Genomic DNA, 17683 nt, shown 5'->3' with positions numbered 1-17683 from the left:
TTTGAGGAAATTGGTTGGAATTGATTTTTGAGTGATTATTTGTGCTTTATTGAGTTATTTAAGTGAATTATTATGATAGTTGCAGTAGTTGCTAGCAATATGTCTGCTTTAATTGAAGGCCACACCTCAAATATTGTGTAATTTACTCTTGAGTGCCTAAGTCTAGAAATAATTGATTTGTCAAGGATGTGGGAATACTCAATAATTTTCTGAAAGGCAAACTTTATCGAAAAGTTGGATAATAGTGTCCTTAAGCTCATCCTGATCTAACATGGAGTCGGGTATTGTCGACTATGACTCAAAACCCGAGTCATGGTAGCCTAGATGCATAGTATTCCAACTTTTGGGAACAGTGTGTCTTTTGGGCTTAATCTAAGCGGCACAATCCAGAAAATCTCATTTTTACCTTCAAAATTGCCAAATATTAGCCAGCAAGGTGACATCAAGGTACTTCTACGTTATTTCAATATTTTTCCATTAACATGCAAGCGTAACTGTGTCCTGGCAACCATCTGCATCTTTGTCCTGTTCTTTTTTGATATCTAAAGCTAGATATTATCTCTACCATCACTAAACGTCCCTCATCGTCTCTATCAACACCTCATTCTCTTGAGTTCTTCATCCAAAGTTCCATTAATGCCTAGATAAAATCAAGCACATCAGCACACTTCATCAAAAAATTACATTTAGTGGACATTTAGCAAAAAATACTAAAAAAATGATGACATATCAATTTACTGTCAGCAATACAGATTATATCTAAAATTCATGAACTAAGGTAAAAAAAAGCCAATTCCTAAGAACAAAAATCGTTTATCCGTCTACAATTCAGTATCAGAATAATAATGAAATAAATACGTGTCAATCAAGTGAGAGTAGACTTAGTAAAAAGTGTGAAACAATTAATCATCATGTCATTGTCGAAAAAATCAATCGTTCATGAAATAAAAAAAATTACAGAACTTTCTGATTTATTTTTTTTTGTGTGTGTTGAAATTGATAGCTTTTTGGGGTTCGGTTCATGGACGTAGATAGAATGGAAGAAGGAAGAATTTTTAAAGCTTTGAATCAGTCGTGGGGAACATATGTGATGCGGCACGATGCTGTGTTATGAAAAATCTTAGGTATTCTGTAAAAAACAGACAGCATTGCATTTGATTTTGGCAATTGGCAGGTGGAAGTTGGCAATAGAACCCGGGATATTTTGTCTAACTGGGGTAGTCAGAACTGTCCAATTGCATACTTCATTAACTTTCCTAGACCTATATCGTATATAGATTGAGATATGGTTATCTAGGGTAGCCAGTTTAGGGTAGGTGCATTATCCTAACATGGAGAGTAGCATAAGTTAAGGTAGAGTATTTCGAGTAGAGTTTGGTATCGCGACTAGGGTAGAGTATCTCAATTAAGGTTTAGAATCTCGAATAGTGTAGAATAACCCAGGTAGGATTTAGTATCTCGACTAGGGTAGAGTATTCTTGATAGGATTTAGTATCCCGAATTAGGATTGAGTACTCAGTAATTCCAAGTAGAATAAGAAACCAGATCAGTCAAGATTCGATGAAATCCACCCTCAACTCAAAGTCAAGTTGGCCTGGAGCTGAATTTTTGACTACTTCTGCACCATCTGCTTTCCAGATGAGATATGTCGTCCCACAAAAAAAGGCTATTCACCACTGCTTTAAAGCTCCACACCAAAAAAGCATAGACTTTGCAGACAAGTGGAAAACTAAAATTAAATTTCAGGTGGTTAATTCACTGCTGTGAAGCTTTCATTATAATTCCATCACTATAGCATTACCACATCACGTAGATATTAAATATACTTTAAACTAACACCACTCCGGACCAGATAATTATCATGTTTGCATCGTTTATCATCAACACGTTCTGTAAACAATTTAAGACTTGTATCATATTGCCTGAAAAGTTAAAAATATTTTTTTGGGTACATAAGGAAGTAAAATAAAATAAAAATTTCTTCTTAAAAATGCTTTCAAAATATAATTTTTTTTATTTTTGTTTTTTTTATACCCATTTTGAATCAATTCTGAAGCCTACAGAAAAAAAAGTATAATTTCAAATTTATTTATTAATATTTATACATTTTCTCACTTTTTAAAGGTATTAGTATATGAATATATCAACATTTTATAGCATTTTATATCAACTTTGAATTTATTCATTTGCTACCTTTGATTTATTTTTTAAAATTCTTAAAATTAACATCATCACATTTAATTGGTTTTTTTCACTTTTTTTTATATATTAAAAATTTTTATAACAAAAATAGGTCGAGTTGTTAGGGAGATTTTAATTTTGTTAGATTTTTCAGAGAAATGTTGAGTGTTTTTTTGTGGGATTGGAAGTTAAATTTTAGATAAAATTGGATGCTTTAGGATTTCTAGTTGTTCGTCGAAAGCTGAATCTGTCAGCTGGCGAAGAATAAGTTTTAGTGAAATGCGGTCCTAAGCCTAAGGGGTCTCGAGGCCGATATCAAGACTTTCCACTTTCAGTCTTGAAAGCGTTCTTTTCAATTCGAATTAGATAATTCAAAGAATTCTCTTGAAGTCTCGGTCGTGGACTCGGTATTGGACTCTGTCCTGATCTCGGTCTCGGTCACGGCGTCGGTTTCGATCTAGATATACGTCTCCATCTCAGAAATATGACTGAGAAACCAAGTCTTAGTGAAACCCTAAGACCTACTTCAAAGTCACACCAACCTGAGGACACTGTTATTCACCTGCTCTACTTCGTGTGCTTTTCGGATCGAAGCCAGATCGAAGTTCATTTCTGTAGACTATTGGCAACTTTCAAGAGATTAAAAAAACCACTCATAAGTTTATATAAAACTCATGATTAACACTAAGCAGTAATTAAATGTAAACAAAATCTTTAAACCCTCTTTAAAAAACTTGACATAATTTCCTAAATTTTAATAATCATCGCCTCCCATCCTCTTATAATCTCCCAAAAGAACACCAAAATCTAACATCAACAAAAAAAAATTTCTCCAAAAACTCATTTTCACTTACAAAGTATGAAACGTCATCAGATTTGAAATAGAAGAAAAAATGTTTGTAAATATCATTTTTAGCTGCTGAAGAAGAAAATTATTATTTTTTTTTATTCCTTATCATTTTTCCATTATGAAAATGCGTTTCGCGTGAGCCAATTTTATTTTTTTTTATCGCCAAACGCATTTTCGTACATTTTTCTTAGAAACTTTTTTTTTATGATTAGAGAAAAAAAAAATTGGAAGCGACATGAAAAATTGAAAAAACATTAAAGCGTTCATCTTTTCCCATACATATTTTTTTTTTAAAAAACAGATTCTTTTAAATGCTTTAGGATGCACAGAGATAATCCTTTTAATAGGTTGGGGAGATGTGGGTGGTTGGATGGAAATGGATAGGATCAGGGAAGGAGTCAGGGTGGGGAGCTTTGGGGTGTCTTTGGGGGTTAAACATGATTTGCTTCTATTAATTAGTTGGAAATACTTCCGAGTGGACAAAATTATGCTTTAACAAGTTAATGTCTAGTTGATGACCATTACTAACAGTTTTTGTCCAATTGGAACTAATAAAGGTATATGGTACATGACTATGAGTAGGACAAAATTCAAGACTTCAAACTTAATAATCAGACAGTCCACACCCTCCCTCTCTGATCTTCCCCCTTCCCTCATACTCATCCCTAACAATATCATCTAACTACACCCCTGTAATATAAGACGTAGGAAGGAATCCAAAAGGGATACAAAAAATATGATACAGGCATGAAATGTAAACAAAATCGAACTTTAATGCTGTGTGTGGGTATAAAAAAAAATTCTATGAATCTTTAATGGTAAGTCGATGAATTTAATTGAACGTAAAGCCTCAGAGGAGATTTTGTAGGAAAATTATGTAAATTTTGATACTTGGAAAATCATCAAATTGTGAAGTGTTTATACTGCTTGAACTGTGAATCTTTGATTTTGTAGTTCTTGTACTTGTTGTAGTACTTGATTGAGATTGTGGGAATATGTTGGTTGAATCTACAATCGATCTCATATATTGATTTTCATTTTATGTTTCAATTTTGGGTTTAGAAAGTAGCAAAGCTGAAGTTAACTCGAATTGGATTGAATGAAGTTGAGCCGACTTGACACGATTTTTCATACAAAATTAAGCTCAGAAAAAAAGAATTTTAAGAAATTCTGAATTCTTCCTCATTTTCCAGCTATAATTAATGACAATTCAATGCAAATCCCATAAAATATGCAAGCAAGAAATAGAAGGGAACCTCCATTTCCCACCAAACTCAAGTCTCATAATCTCCTCATAAATAAATTCTATTAAGGATATTAAATAACAGAAGATTGTACAAAATATAATCTGAATGGGACAAGAAGGATTAAAGAAAGGATTAAATATCGTCTTACTCAACAATCTACCAGGAATATCCAGCTCCCGTACTTCATTAATCATTTGATACTTTAATATTTTTTTCGTCTTTTCATTTTCTAAATTTAAATGTATTTTAAAAATAAATTTTCACTCTATTTCTCATGCTTCTCATGTCTTTTTATTTTTGGTTTTTGTTTTTGTTATGTACATATCTCATTTTTATAGTTTATTGTACTCATGTCATGCTTTGTACTCATCTTTTAGCACTCTCGCGCCTTTTTTTTCGGTTATATCATCAGCAAAATTTATTTTTTATACATTTTAAGTTTTCTCATCACGTTTTGTTCGCCCATAATTTTTAATACACAAAGCCTGACGTTGGCCATTCTTCGTTACGTTCTGGTGCTCAAGCTTTGGTCGTTGTTGTTTTTTTTGTTCGGGAGGAGATGGAGGAAAAAAAAGATGAATTAAATAACCTTTGGGATGAGTTTTCTGTTGGGAAATTTGTTGTTCTTGTTGTTGAGGGGGGTTGGTGACATATGGTGTGGATGGGGGAGAGGGGCAGAAGATAACATTAAATGCATATTCATAAAGGAAGCAAATTTAGTGTGCTTTTAAAGGAAGTTTTGGAAGGAAAATTGTCATAAATAATCTATTTCAATTTCTGAAGTTTACAATTTTTCTGATTAAGTTGCTGAAAGAACTCATTTCAGGGGATTCTACAAAGGTAGAAAGGGTCAATGAAAATAGGTCAGTAAACTTGACTAGTAAAAATTCTGAATTTTTAAGAAGTCGAAGTTCAGGATAAAATGTTTGTTTCTGAAGTTTTTGAGGTCATAGCCTAAATTCTAGGGGATTCTACTCATTATGGTACTCTATATAGTCCTCAGTATGGCCATTCTTATTAGATACGCCTTAAACACCAAAAACTAGGTGTCGAAATAACTTATAACCATCTCAATGAGTAAAAGTGAAGCCAGAAGACGCTTTTGCGATTAATTCTTAAGATCTTATTCTTAAGATGCCCCTAATTTTGTAACGTCAGAGACTCGAAAAGTCTGAGTTTCATTTCGCATTCAATAATAAGCAAGCGATCCCTTACTTCGAAAATCTGTAGACTACGCCCCTAAATTAGTGCCAGTTTAGTGTGTAATCTTATGAGTAATCTCATAAAATTAAGTATTGTCATTTCTATTGACTATACTTTCTGAGTATGAGCACGCTTATTTAGAGCAATTTAAACGATTGTGTGAGCTGATATATCCTTAGCAGGCAATCACCTTGCTGTCAAGAGCAGAGGAAGCAACCATCACGAGTATGCTCATCAAGTTTATTCAAAGTTAGCTAGGTCTCGTTTCTAATTTCTCAAAATTCAACCCTAGAAGGCTATAAAATCAACAAATTTTCCATTAACCCACTTCAACAACAAGACCCAAATAAAAAACTCATCCCAAACATCCAAAAGACATAAGATAATAAAAAGAAAACTGGAAAAATGTACAACACCTCATAGATCCCAATGATTCAAGAAGGAAAAAGGTTTTAATTATTTACAAACAGTTCATTATGTTTTATTATTGCACACACAGTCAACAGCCACACAAACAAGCGCACATTCATGCCATTATTCCATACACATCTTATAACTTTATTTATATATATATATATAGAAGTAAATTTATTGACAAGAATGGAAATAAAGAAGATGAAAAGTTATTTGCAGCCAAAAATAAGCCACAAATATAAATTTTTAACAATAATTAAATTTACAAAATATTTCCTACAATATTTACATATTCTATTCGAGACATGACAATCTCAAACACTATAAATTTTGCTTCTATGTACAGGAATACTGTATGTATGTGTTTCAGGATGAAAATTACATTTAGTATTTTAAAAATTTAGTGCTTTTACCCTCTCGATTTAATAATAGAAAATATTCTTTTCCATTTTATGCTCGATTACAGCTCGAGTTCATTGTACAATGTGACTAATGTTCTCTTTAATTAAATATTTACAATGTGATACGGTGAAAATTTATTATTTTTCATTCTTACAAATTGGAATCTTTTTGGAAAATGTGAGAGACAATTTCAATTTTGTGTAAATGGATTCGTTAAATGGCCAATAAATCACGTGGATTGAACGGTAACTGAATAAGTTATATTCCCATTAGAATCACTTTTATCATTGTGACTATTAAATGATTTCAGTTTTGTTTTGTGGTTGACATTGAATATTTTGGTCTCGTGCTTGTTGTAAAGGACGGTGATATTTATGGAAGCTGCTCGAGTAGCGCAGGAAGACTAATATTGGTGATTTTTTAAGGTAAGTGTGTCCAAACTGTGAACCGCGGCACATTGGTTTGACGTTTGTGTCTAGGAACCCCCTGAACCATATACTTACTTTGCTGGTCACACAGATTATGATCCGTGCCCTCCCTCAGATGCCGCCTAAAACAAACTCTATAACCGGCTACCGCTTGCCAGTTCCTGAACCATATGTAGTGTGATATTTCGGTCGGAGCTTACAACAGATTAGTTAGACTATCAGTATTGAATACCGGTTTACATCTACTAATTGTGCAGCATAAGTTCTCAAAATTGGATCAAAATCAAGATGTCTCAATTGTTTCTTGACCTCAATATTTTTCGAATTCGAGACATTTACTAGAATTATTTCAGTAAAGATATTTCCTATACTGTGTTAACTTCTAAGGTTACAAAATGTAGAGCATATGTTCAACGAAACTTTAATCTTCATAATGGTCAGACATTATCGCAAAAAAAGCAGTAACTGAAATTTGACCTTTGGTCAGGAGTTGATACTACTTTTATACTTAATACTCAGTTCATGAGTAAGAGTTTCAAACCCTGCCTAAGAATTATATATCATTCCGGCTATTCTAGATCAGACTGTGACTATTCAGATATGTACTACGACTGTTCTAGATTTAGATAAAAAGATTGTGTAATGTATGGATATGACCGTTTGGTAGACCGAGACTTCCCGGATAGTCAACAAATACTCGAGGCTGAGACTTCAGAAAACCTTACTGCTTGAGGGTTGATCACTAGGCTATATCTCAGGACTACAGGAAAGGCCCTTCAGAGACTCACTTTTGGGAAAAATTCTGCAACTTGTTAGATTTGATTTAATTTCCAAAAATCTCCAAACCCGCTTAAACAATTTTGGGCTACGTGACTGCTACAGTTCTGCAAATAAGAGCCCAATAGATCTTAGTTGCCAGAAATTTCCCGAAAAATGATTGGGAACATGAAATTCCCCAATTGACGCGGGGCGAAAGACAGGGATTCAGGGGTGTTTTGGAGTTTTAGGGAATCAAAACACCTCTTTTCTGAATGAAATATTCATAAATTTCCTAGGATCTCCTTGAAAACATTCCAAACCCAAACCCCTCCACTTCACAGCCATGGCAACTAATATATATTTTTATCACTGTCTACATTATTATTTATGTCGATCTGTGCGTATGATTACGAGAAAAAAATACAGTTCCAGAAATTAATTTTCAACATCCTTCGAAATGACTATGACTTTCGTATACAGAAGAGATTATAGCAACAAGACACAAAAAAAAGAGCAGCATAAGAAATAAAATTTATGAGTCCCACAATGAATATTGCTATGAAAATCGATACGATTTCGCAAATAGGTAGCTATTATTCTTATTATTGTGTCTAACAATGGGCACGTAATCAATATCACTTACAACGGATGTCATATTTGAGATTTGAATTACATCAATTAAGATTTATTCAGCATCTCATCATTCATCATCAGTTTTGATCTAAAGCTACTGTTGTGTAATGATGAGCTCAAAAATTGTTATGATGATATTCACAAAAATATTTATTCAGCAACATTAATTCAAGTATAAGTAAATATTCTCTTTTATTGGATGAATAAACACCATACAAGCTGTTTGACTGGGTATTATTGTTGTATATTTGAGCAATTGAATGAATGTATCAATGGAATCCTTAGTAAGTCGATTAGCAGTGTATAATTTTTTTTTTATATACAGTAAATCCGCTTTTGTCAAGACATATAAAAATAGCAATTGAATGAATTTGAATGGAAAATGTTTTTGTTGCGAATTATTTCGAGCAGTTTGGTTGATGAGGCATTGAGTATCGGGTTGAATATGCTTGGAACTAAATAGAACAATGTGAATTTTAATTCATCCAAATCTTCAGACTTTCAGCTTTGGACGAACAATGAAGTTCATCTAAAAACTGCAGGTCTGCAGCCATAGACGCGCCATAAAGTGCATTCGAGAACTGCAGGTCTACTGCTGTCTTAGACGAACTATAAGCTACATCCGAAAACGGCAGGTCTGCTGCCTTGGACTAAATATAAGGGACATCCGAAAACTGCAGACCTGACAGCCATGAACAAAATAAGGAATATGAATGAACGACTATAAGGAATATCCAAGAACTGCAAGCCAATGCCTCCAATATGCAAAAAATCCAGGTCTATGGTTTTGTCGAGCTCCAATTTGAATTAATCGTAAACCAAGTCATCACTTAACAGACGAAGAGCATCCTTTCATATTATAGAAGGACAACTACGGTACCCGAAAGCGATATCATTGCCTGTTAGAGATCACCAGCAGAAATTCAAAAATTCCTCCTTTTTCGCCATTCCGCTACTCACATCACTGTCCCTTTCATTCATTTCCACTCATCCAACCATCATACAGCACTCAATTCATAACAATGTCAACAAAAAAAGTCTCCATAATGAAAGCCATTTGACATCTGATTCATAATGTCAACCACATGATTGCAGTCAAGCCACGAAATGGCAATTCTCATGTCACTCAAAAAATTGTTTTGTTCTCACATTTTACAAAAAAATAAAATAAATAAAGTACTGATAAGGCTTATAATACAGCAATAATATATGTGACGATTAATTGTTATTATATACATGTCTCTGTTTTTAAGTCACTTAAACAATTAATTAATAAATTTTGCGGTTGTTCGTGCTTTTTTGTATTAACCAAATGATTATTATTGATGTTATTTTTATTAAATTCATTACGTGATTGTTCATTACCACAACAAAACAGATCATTTCCTGATGATTGATGATTACCATTACCATTTACATATAATTTCTCATTTTCACCATTAATATTGATTTTATTATTATCAATTTCGAAACAACTATCCTCGTCCTCTTCTAATAAATTATTCATCTGTGAATCCATACGTAGTGATGGTGTTCTTGAGACGGGAGAATGGGTTAGCTTATTATTGCCATTATTAACTGATGATGTCATTGATGATAATAAATTTATGTTTGACGTTGGCGATGGCGATGATGGTGATGTTGTTGTGGTTAGTGTGGTCGTTGATTGTGACGTATTGGCTGTTGTGAAGCACTTTGTCTTAAAGCTGTTACCAATACATACTACAATTACATTTGAGCTGCCGTTTGTTGATTGTGTTGATTGTGTGCTGTCTGTGCTCTGTTGGATATTTTGAGAAAAGAAAGTTTATTAATAGATTGATTAAGGTCATGATTTGGGCATTGTGAAAGGAGTTTTGGGGTTGAGGATGATGTTGGAAATAAGCACGTCGACTTGGAAGCTCGCTCACAGCTGTGTGACCCTCATATGCTCCCTCATAGCTCGACTCAAAAGATACTTAAGTCTCGCTCTTAGATCAACTCAGAAGCTACACTATTCTCGCTTATAGCTCGATTCCAAAGCTTCACTTGTCTCGCTCATAGTTCAACTCAGAAGCTACAGTAGTCCCGCTCATAGCTTGACTCAGAAGCTACACTAGTCTCGCTCATAGCTCGACTCAGAAGCTACAGTATTCTCGCTCATAGCTCGATTCAGAAGCTACACTAGTCACGCTCATAGCTCGACTCAGAAGCTTTGTTAGTCTCGCTCATAGCTCGACTCAGAAGCTACACTAGTCTCGTTCATAGCTCGACTCAGAAGCTTATTCAGTCTCGCTCATAGCTCGACTCAGAAGCTACAATATTCTCGCTCATAGCTCGACTCAGAAGCTACACTAGTCTCGCTCATAGCTCAACTCAAAAGTTTTACTAGTCTCGCTCATAACTCGACTCAGATGCTTTACTAGTCTCGCTCATAGCTCGACTCAGAAGCTACACTAGTCTCGCTCATTGCTCGACTCAGAAGCTACACTAGTCTCGCTCATAGCTCGACTCGGAAGCTTTACTAATCTCGCTCATAGCTCGACTCAAAAGTTGCACTAGGCTCACTCATAGCTCAACTCAGAAGCTTCAATAGACTCGCTCATAGCTTGACTCGGAAGCTACTCTGTTCTCGCTCATAGCTCAATAATCACTCAATTCAACAGCTCAACAAAATTCTCAGAATTTTCTGAACATTCCTTACTCTGAATTTCGTGCCTAACCGTGCTTTCCTTTGGATATTCTTCATAAGAATCACTTAGAAACACTCAATGTAATTAATTAATGATAAAGGTAAATAAACCTAAAAGCCTCTTAATTGGAAGCTTTCCTCCTTCTACAACATACTTTATTATGCATCGAAGAACGAAAATTTAATTATATACCGCAAGGTTAATAGGATAATTAAGGATCATTGAAATAAGAAGCGGTTTTAAGTAAAGAAAAATATTTTTAAAGCATAAAAAATGAGGTCATTAGCACTCCGACACTCGTAAAAAATTTGTGCTGTACTTTGCTGGATAACCAAAAATATTTTTTCGCGTTAATTCTTCTTCATCTTCTTTGAAAATGAGGTAGGAATTTTGTTATCGTGTGGAATCAGACGATATAATGTAAATTTTCACATAAATGATGAGCCTTAAAATTTTTCATGGCTTGGATTTTTTATGGTTCAAGAGGGCGTTATGGAGTTTTTAATTTGAAATGAGAATAAAATTTCCATTTGAAAATTTGATGAGCTGTTCGTGTGTTTATGGAGCTATTGGGCACACGTGTCGTAAAAGTTTTTGTGTTTTATCAAATTATGAGCTGGTACTTATGGTGACCCTAATTGACTCGTGTTGACATTTGCTTAAAAAATTCTAATTTAAGTTAGATTTCGTCAGCATCCTTTTACCCTCCTATTTCTCTCCCTTCTCTCTCACTTCCTTCTTCCTTCTCTCTCTGCTCTCTCTCTCACTTCTCTCTCCCTTCTCTTCCCTTCTCTTCCTTTTCTCTCCCTTCTCTCCCCCTTCCTTCTCCCTTCTCTCTCTGCTCTCTCTGCTCTCTCTCTCTGCTCTCTCACTTCTCTCTACCTTCTCTCTCCCTTCTTACTCCCTTCTCTCTCCCTTCTCCAAATTCCCTTCTACTTCCACCAAAACCTTTAAACTTTATACTTAATTTTCACTCACTTAGATATTTAGTAAAAGCTCCATAATCATGATGGTTTCATGGATAAAAGCTACGTGGCAAAAATCATGATAAAGTCCTGCCACAAACACAAAGATGGCAAAAGGAAGTAAGGAAAATGGATAATGGAACTGTTGAGGTATAAAAGTTGAGAAACAAAAGGTGCAAAAATTCATTTAAGCATTTACCAAAATAAAAAATTAAAGAAATAAGAAGAGGAACTAGAAATAAATTATTCATTACGTTTCTCACTTCCTTTTTGGGATATTGCTTGCTTAAGACTAGTCAGGGATGAAGTATGGGATATTCTTTGAAGATATTTGAGGCTTCCAGAGGGTAAGAATGTAAGGTGGGCCATTCTAATCCTTACCAGGGATAAGGATTAAGTGTCTACCACCTGGAAGTAAGTATTTAAAGTCTAGAGCTCCATTCCAAGGGGTTTGTAAGTAGGGTCAATTGATCCTCAACAAGGGGCTAGTATGTAGCGCCTACAACCTCACACCCTCCAAGGAGTTAAAATGTAGCTTCTCCCACCCCACTGGCACCTGGAAGTTAGAATGTAGCTTCTCTCACCCCATTGCCGCCCAGAAGTTAGTATGTAGCGACTACCACAATTATTTAGGTATTAGTAAGTGAGGCATAACACCCCATCCACTATTTGGACCTTGCTACGTCCCTGTGTAGATGTTTCATTTATTAATTTGTTCAGATTTGACTCTTATCCTTCTTCCTACATACCAAGAATCCTGAATTCGATTATATTACATAGAATGGATTCTGACCCATTTTATCAGTTGCCATCCATATCATCAACTTCACTCCTGACCCAAATACAAAATAAAAAGTTCAAAAATACTTACTTTAACAGAATCCACACGCTTTGCATGATTCTCCTTCCATCGAATACTATTATTCAGTCTTCCATTATCCCTATAACGTGAACATCGATGTGATAACGACGATTTAGTTCGAAGCTGAATTTAAGGAAGAGAAAGAAAAGAAAAATATTTGAAATTAAACGAGCATTAAAAGTCAATCAACTGACTTACCAACTGCGAACCCTCATAATTGAGATTACCCGTTGCAGCTATTGTCGTCTCCCTAAAACTCGATTGATCTCTGGCAAAGCCATTTGAGCTACTGTAAAATCCACGCTTACGACTACAAAGTGTCTCCCTAAATGCTATCCGATATCGATGTGACATTACATTGTAAAGAATAGGATTTATTGTGCTGAAATGACAGAAAAATGGAAGAGATGAGATGTGAGAATATAAAAATATGTTATACATAAACACATTAGGGGATGTTAAAATGGATATTTTTTGTTTTGTCTTCTTCATCTTATCGCTTCGATGACATTTTGTCATGTGCTTTTTTTTGGGATTTATGATTTCTGGGAAATTTTTTTGGATGTGATTTTGGAGTTTTTTTGAATTTTTTGTTATCTGGGCTGTTATTTATCTGTTTAATGGCTCTTTGGGACAGTGTTTCCAAGCTTCCTTGTATTACGGAATGCCTTAATAGTAAGTCACGACCGAAACTGTAGTGATTCATGGCATTGCCATAAAATTTTGACAGCATATTGGTGTGCCATGGCATAAAATATAGAATAAAGATTAGGGTCTGTCGATGACGAAAGGGCACTGCGATCTACGATCTGTTGTACCACGGCATAAAGTTTGAACAACACTGCTCTAGACGTTGTAGAGATTAACATCTACAAATCAAGGAATTGTGTCGATCTAGGTCTTAAAAACACAATTGAAAGTTGATATGGATCAACGTGGATCGAAGGAAAGTCGATTTGTGTCAACTTGACTTCATTCTAAATTGGACACGATTTTGAGCTAAGCAAAAACATTTCGGCATCGAGATACGAAGCATATATAGCTTGGACATCAAACAATAACCAAATAGTAAGAGATAAGATCATCGTGGATTGATTTAGTTCCATTTTGTCATGAAATTTTCAACTTTACTTAAAAATTGTGTACAGGATAGCCTGCAACATTATGTCCATTACTACAAATCGTCCACAAAAATAGATCACATCCCCACATCCTTAAATCTTAAAATTCTCCCAAATATAAAGCCATATTCCAACCATATTCATCTCCACTAGTGACCATAACATGGATATTTATGTCCTTATTTTCCATCTTCCTTCATCTTCATCCACAGCAAAAACAAGATAAATTTTTACTCTTTTTATTTACATCTCTGTACATCTCAATTTCTTTACCTCCCCTATTCATTCATTCCTTGCTTCTATTTTTTATATCTTCTTACTATTCAATAACACTAAAATATAAAAAAAGAAAGAAGGAAACATGTAATGGAAATAGAAGAAGATCCATTGCGGCTTACATATTTCATGCTGGGGGAGAAGCAAGTATAAAGGGGGAAAACTGAGAATGAATATGTAGACATAAAGGATACAAGGAACGAGCTTCTGTAAAAGCTTAAAATATTCACAGTTTCCTTTATATTCAAAAGAAGTGAGATGATGGTATATGGATTGTGATTGTTCGGGAATGTGTCGATGGTCTTGGGTGGTTGGAAAATGTGTGGAAATTCAAGAAGAGTGTGTTGAACTTTTGGGTCTATTTTGAGCACCGACTGAAAATTTGAATGAATTTAAGATGCATCAATTTACTTGTTATGCTTAAAATGATGCAACATCGAAGATCTCCTTCCTTTTTCAAGATTCAAACGTAATAATTAAACGATCCATGGGAAATTTGAGTATTTGGAGCAACATATTGTCTTCTTGAACCAAAATAGAACAGAATACCTTTTGAAGCCTTTAAAGAATTCTAGTCAGTCTTAAATAATTTGTCAAAACTGTTTGTCAGCACCAGAATTCGAAGTCGAGTCGGTTTAAACCATGTACGTGACCAGAGCTCGAAGCCGACATGGATAAGGTCGAGTTGACTAGTCTTCGAGTTCGGGCATGATTTATGCCGAATCGACTTAAACTCCAACATGGTTTAGACTGACTAAACTCAAGCTCTGACATGATTCAGGCCAATTAGACTTGGAGCTTTGGTCTGTTCCAATCCGGTCAATCTTCATTAATTCTCTTAGTCAACTATTTTGATCAGCATATATTAAAATGTTATCATTATCGTAGCCATGCGGTCAGTACTATTAAAGCCAAGAGTCGTTCGCTTGAAAATGATTTCCATGAAGCTATTAAGTGGCTGTAAAGCGGATTCCGCTTAATACTTGCTAAATTTTCACTGGAGAGTGTCCTACATCCACCTGGAAGACGATCAAAAGTTGCATGGACACTTCTGCAAAGCGTCGAACACTTGATTCGAATTTAAACTGCCCGCTTGGATGGATATTCATCAAACATTAACAAACAACTACGAAATCGACTATTTTATCAACATCCCTAAAGCAATTTGAGTCTAAACTTCACAGAACGTACTTAATAAAATATCAAGAAACCCCTTTTAATTTTTGAACATTTTCCCTCAATTCCATCCACTCGACTATTGAAGGAGGTGAAGTATAATGTAAGCAAATAGAAACGTAATCACAATAGAAATGTCTAGTAATGCTTCCCTTTTTTATCCTCGTCTTTTGTGTGATTTTCACACTCTACATGCTATATTTTTTTCAAATTTTTCTCACACACAACAGAAATATGCTGTTTGCATATACTTTGTAAAGTTTACCGTACATAAACAAGTACATTTCGTTTGATTTTCCATTCACAATTTGCAGATTATACAATGAGATGCTGTACAGCAATAATGAAAGTAAACATGAAAGCTTTCAATTGACTTCGAACCCTTTTTTTGGCTGTTCTGTAATCTGTTGTTGTTGCTATTTTTTGTTGGAACTCATTGCTAAGGATGTACATTATCAACAGTTCATTTGTGTCCTCATTCTCAGCGCTTCCTTTACAATTCTGTATCCTAAATGCTCATATTAATGAATGTAAGATTTTCAATGAATCTTTAAACTCCAAAAATGCGGAACTGAAAAATTCCTTAAATTTTATTTCATAATAAATATTGCAGACTTTTTACTTCCGAATTTTCTTATGGATATGGAATAATTTTACTCAAAAAAAAGTTATTTTTATGATAATCAAGAAGAATTTGTTCAAAATTTATGGATTTTCTCATCGGAAAAAGCTTTCTTTTTAGTTACAGTGCTGAGTATTTATATATTTCATCCCTTTTCAGGCTTCATTGGGGAATCGAGAAATATTTTAATATTCATAACATAAATAACAGTCTGGGTGAGGATTAATTTTAGATTTTTTAATTGAAAAATGCTGTGTGAGGATCTTTTAATTTAAAATTTAATGAATTTTAAAAGATTTCACTTAATTGTGTGTTAACATGTTTGATTTGAGGAAGTATCACTTAATGAAGTTGGATGAATATTTGTCAACTTGACTTGATTCGTTTTGAATCAATTTGACTTGAATGAGCTTCTATTATTCGTAATTAATTTGATATTATTGAGCTTTGCTCAAATTGGAGTTGAATGAATTTCCACTCAAGTTGACTTGATTGAATCATATGTAACTTGACTTTCTTATACTCGACTTTATTGAAACAATTTCAACTTGATTTTAATGAAAATAATTCAACTTGACTGGATTAAAGCTAATTCAACTTGTCCTGATTAAAGCTAATCCAACTTGACTTGATTAAAGCTAATTCAACTTGACTTGATTAAAGCTAATTAAACTTGACCTAATGGAACTTTTTGCTTAACATGAATTAAAATAACCGAAATTGAACCTAACTTTACTTGAATTGAATTAATACTTCTTAACTTGATGTGACTTGACTCAACTTGAACTAATATTACTCAACTTGACTTGATTTAATGTTACTCAACTTGACTTGACTTAAATTGATTTTATTCAACTTGAACTGAATTCATCATACTAAAATCAATTAGTTCCAACTGAGTTCCATGTAATTTACGCGTGAGTCAAGCATGAGTCACAACCTAATCGACACGAGTTTGTCAAATTTTCTTATTTTTTTCTACTTGAACGAAAGGCATTTCATGACTTTCAAGCATGACTAATAAGCTTTTCCCATCAGATAACAAATCTTATATTAAATGTTAAACTTGACATTATCAAAGTTTAAGCACCAAACTACAAAAAATCCACTTTCACTACAATCTCGATGTTTCTGTCATTATTGTGCTTTAATTATGACATGGAATCATGATATACCGCAAATTATTCAAATCAACAGCAATAGAAGTAACTTGAAGACATCACGCGATATTGTAATAATTATTGCAATTCTTCTTTTTTATTGCATTTTGTCACAATTGACTAGCAAATTCCACAAAAAAAATGTTTATTATCACCACGAATGTAAAGCAGATGAATATTTCATTTTACTTTGAGGCATTGCTGCTTTGTGTATTGCCATTATTTCGTATATGTCACATCTTGTATAAATAAATAAATGGGCGACTTAAACATTCTTGATTAGTCGAGACATAAAAAAGCACTTGGTAAATGGAAATTCTCGTTTAGGTGCTGCTTTTTTATTTTATTTTCATTCTATTAAGCTATTTGAGGCAGATAAAGGAAGAAGAAATTGCCTGGAATAAAATTTTTTTATTGTTAAATTTCAGAAAAAAAAAACTATAAATTTTTTGGGGGTGTGGGGATGCCAAGACCATTTGTTATAGCTGCAATTTGACCTATATACAGGGTCATGCTCGCAAATAAAATTGTCCATACTAAAAAACAATTGAGAATGGTGGTATTTCGTAAAACTTAGGAGGGTCAGTTTACTTATTTGGTAATGCGCAAAATCTACTTTTTGACCCCTGTTCATCTGAAACATGGACAATTTTAATAGGCAATTTTAAAATATATCAACATCATCTTAACCCCCTACACCCCAGCCCCTCTT

At 34.0% G+C, this 17683-nt stretch overlaps 1 protein-coding gene across 1 annotated transcript in view; it reads right to left on the bottom strand.

The window, feature by feature from the left end:
- Window positions 1-5955: 5955 nt before the first annotated feature.
- Window positions 5956-17683, bottom strand: part of CapaR (Capability receptor) — a 60869-nt gene continuing 49141 nt past the window's right edge. Inside the window, exons 10-12 of the mRNA XM_070645124.1 lie at window positions 12815-12998; window positions 12626-12739; window positions 5956-9897 (exon numbers count right to left, since the gene is read on the bottom strand). Coding sequence (XP_070501225.1) covers window positions 9346-9897; window positions 12626-12739; window positions 12815-12998 — 850 coding nt within the window. The 3' untranslated portion in view covers window positions 5956-9345. The remainder of the gene's footprint in view (window positions 9898-12625; window positions 12740-12814; window positions 12999-17683) is intronic.

The sequence above is a fragment of the Chironomus tepperi genome, unplaced genomic scaffold, assembly GCF_022539635.2.
Source record: "Chironomus tepperi strain 1889 unplaced genomic scaffold, CSIRO-AGI_Ctep_v1 contig_351, whole genome shotgun sequence".
In the NCBI taxonomy this organism is placed as follows: domain Eukaryota; kingdom Metazoa; phylum Arthropoda; class Insecta; order Diptera; family Chironomidae; genus Chironomus; species Chironomus tepperi.
Note: the sequence above shows the minus strand (reverse complement) of the source record. Positions and strands in the feature narration are given on the sequence as shown.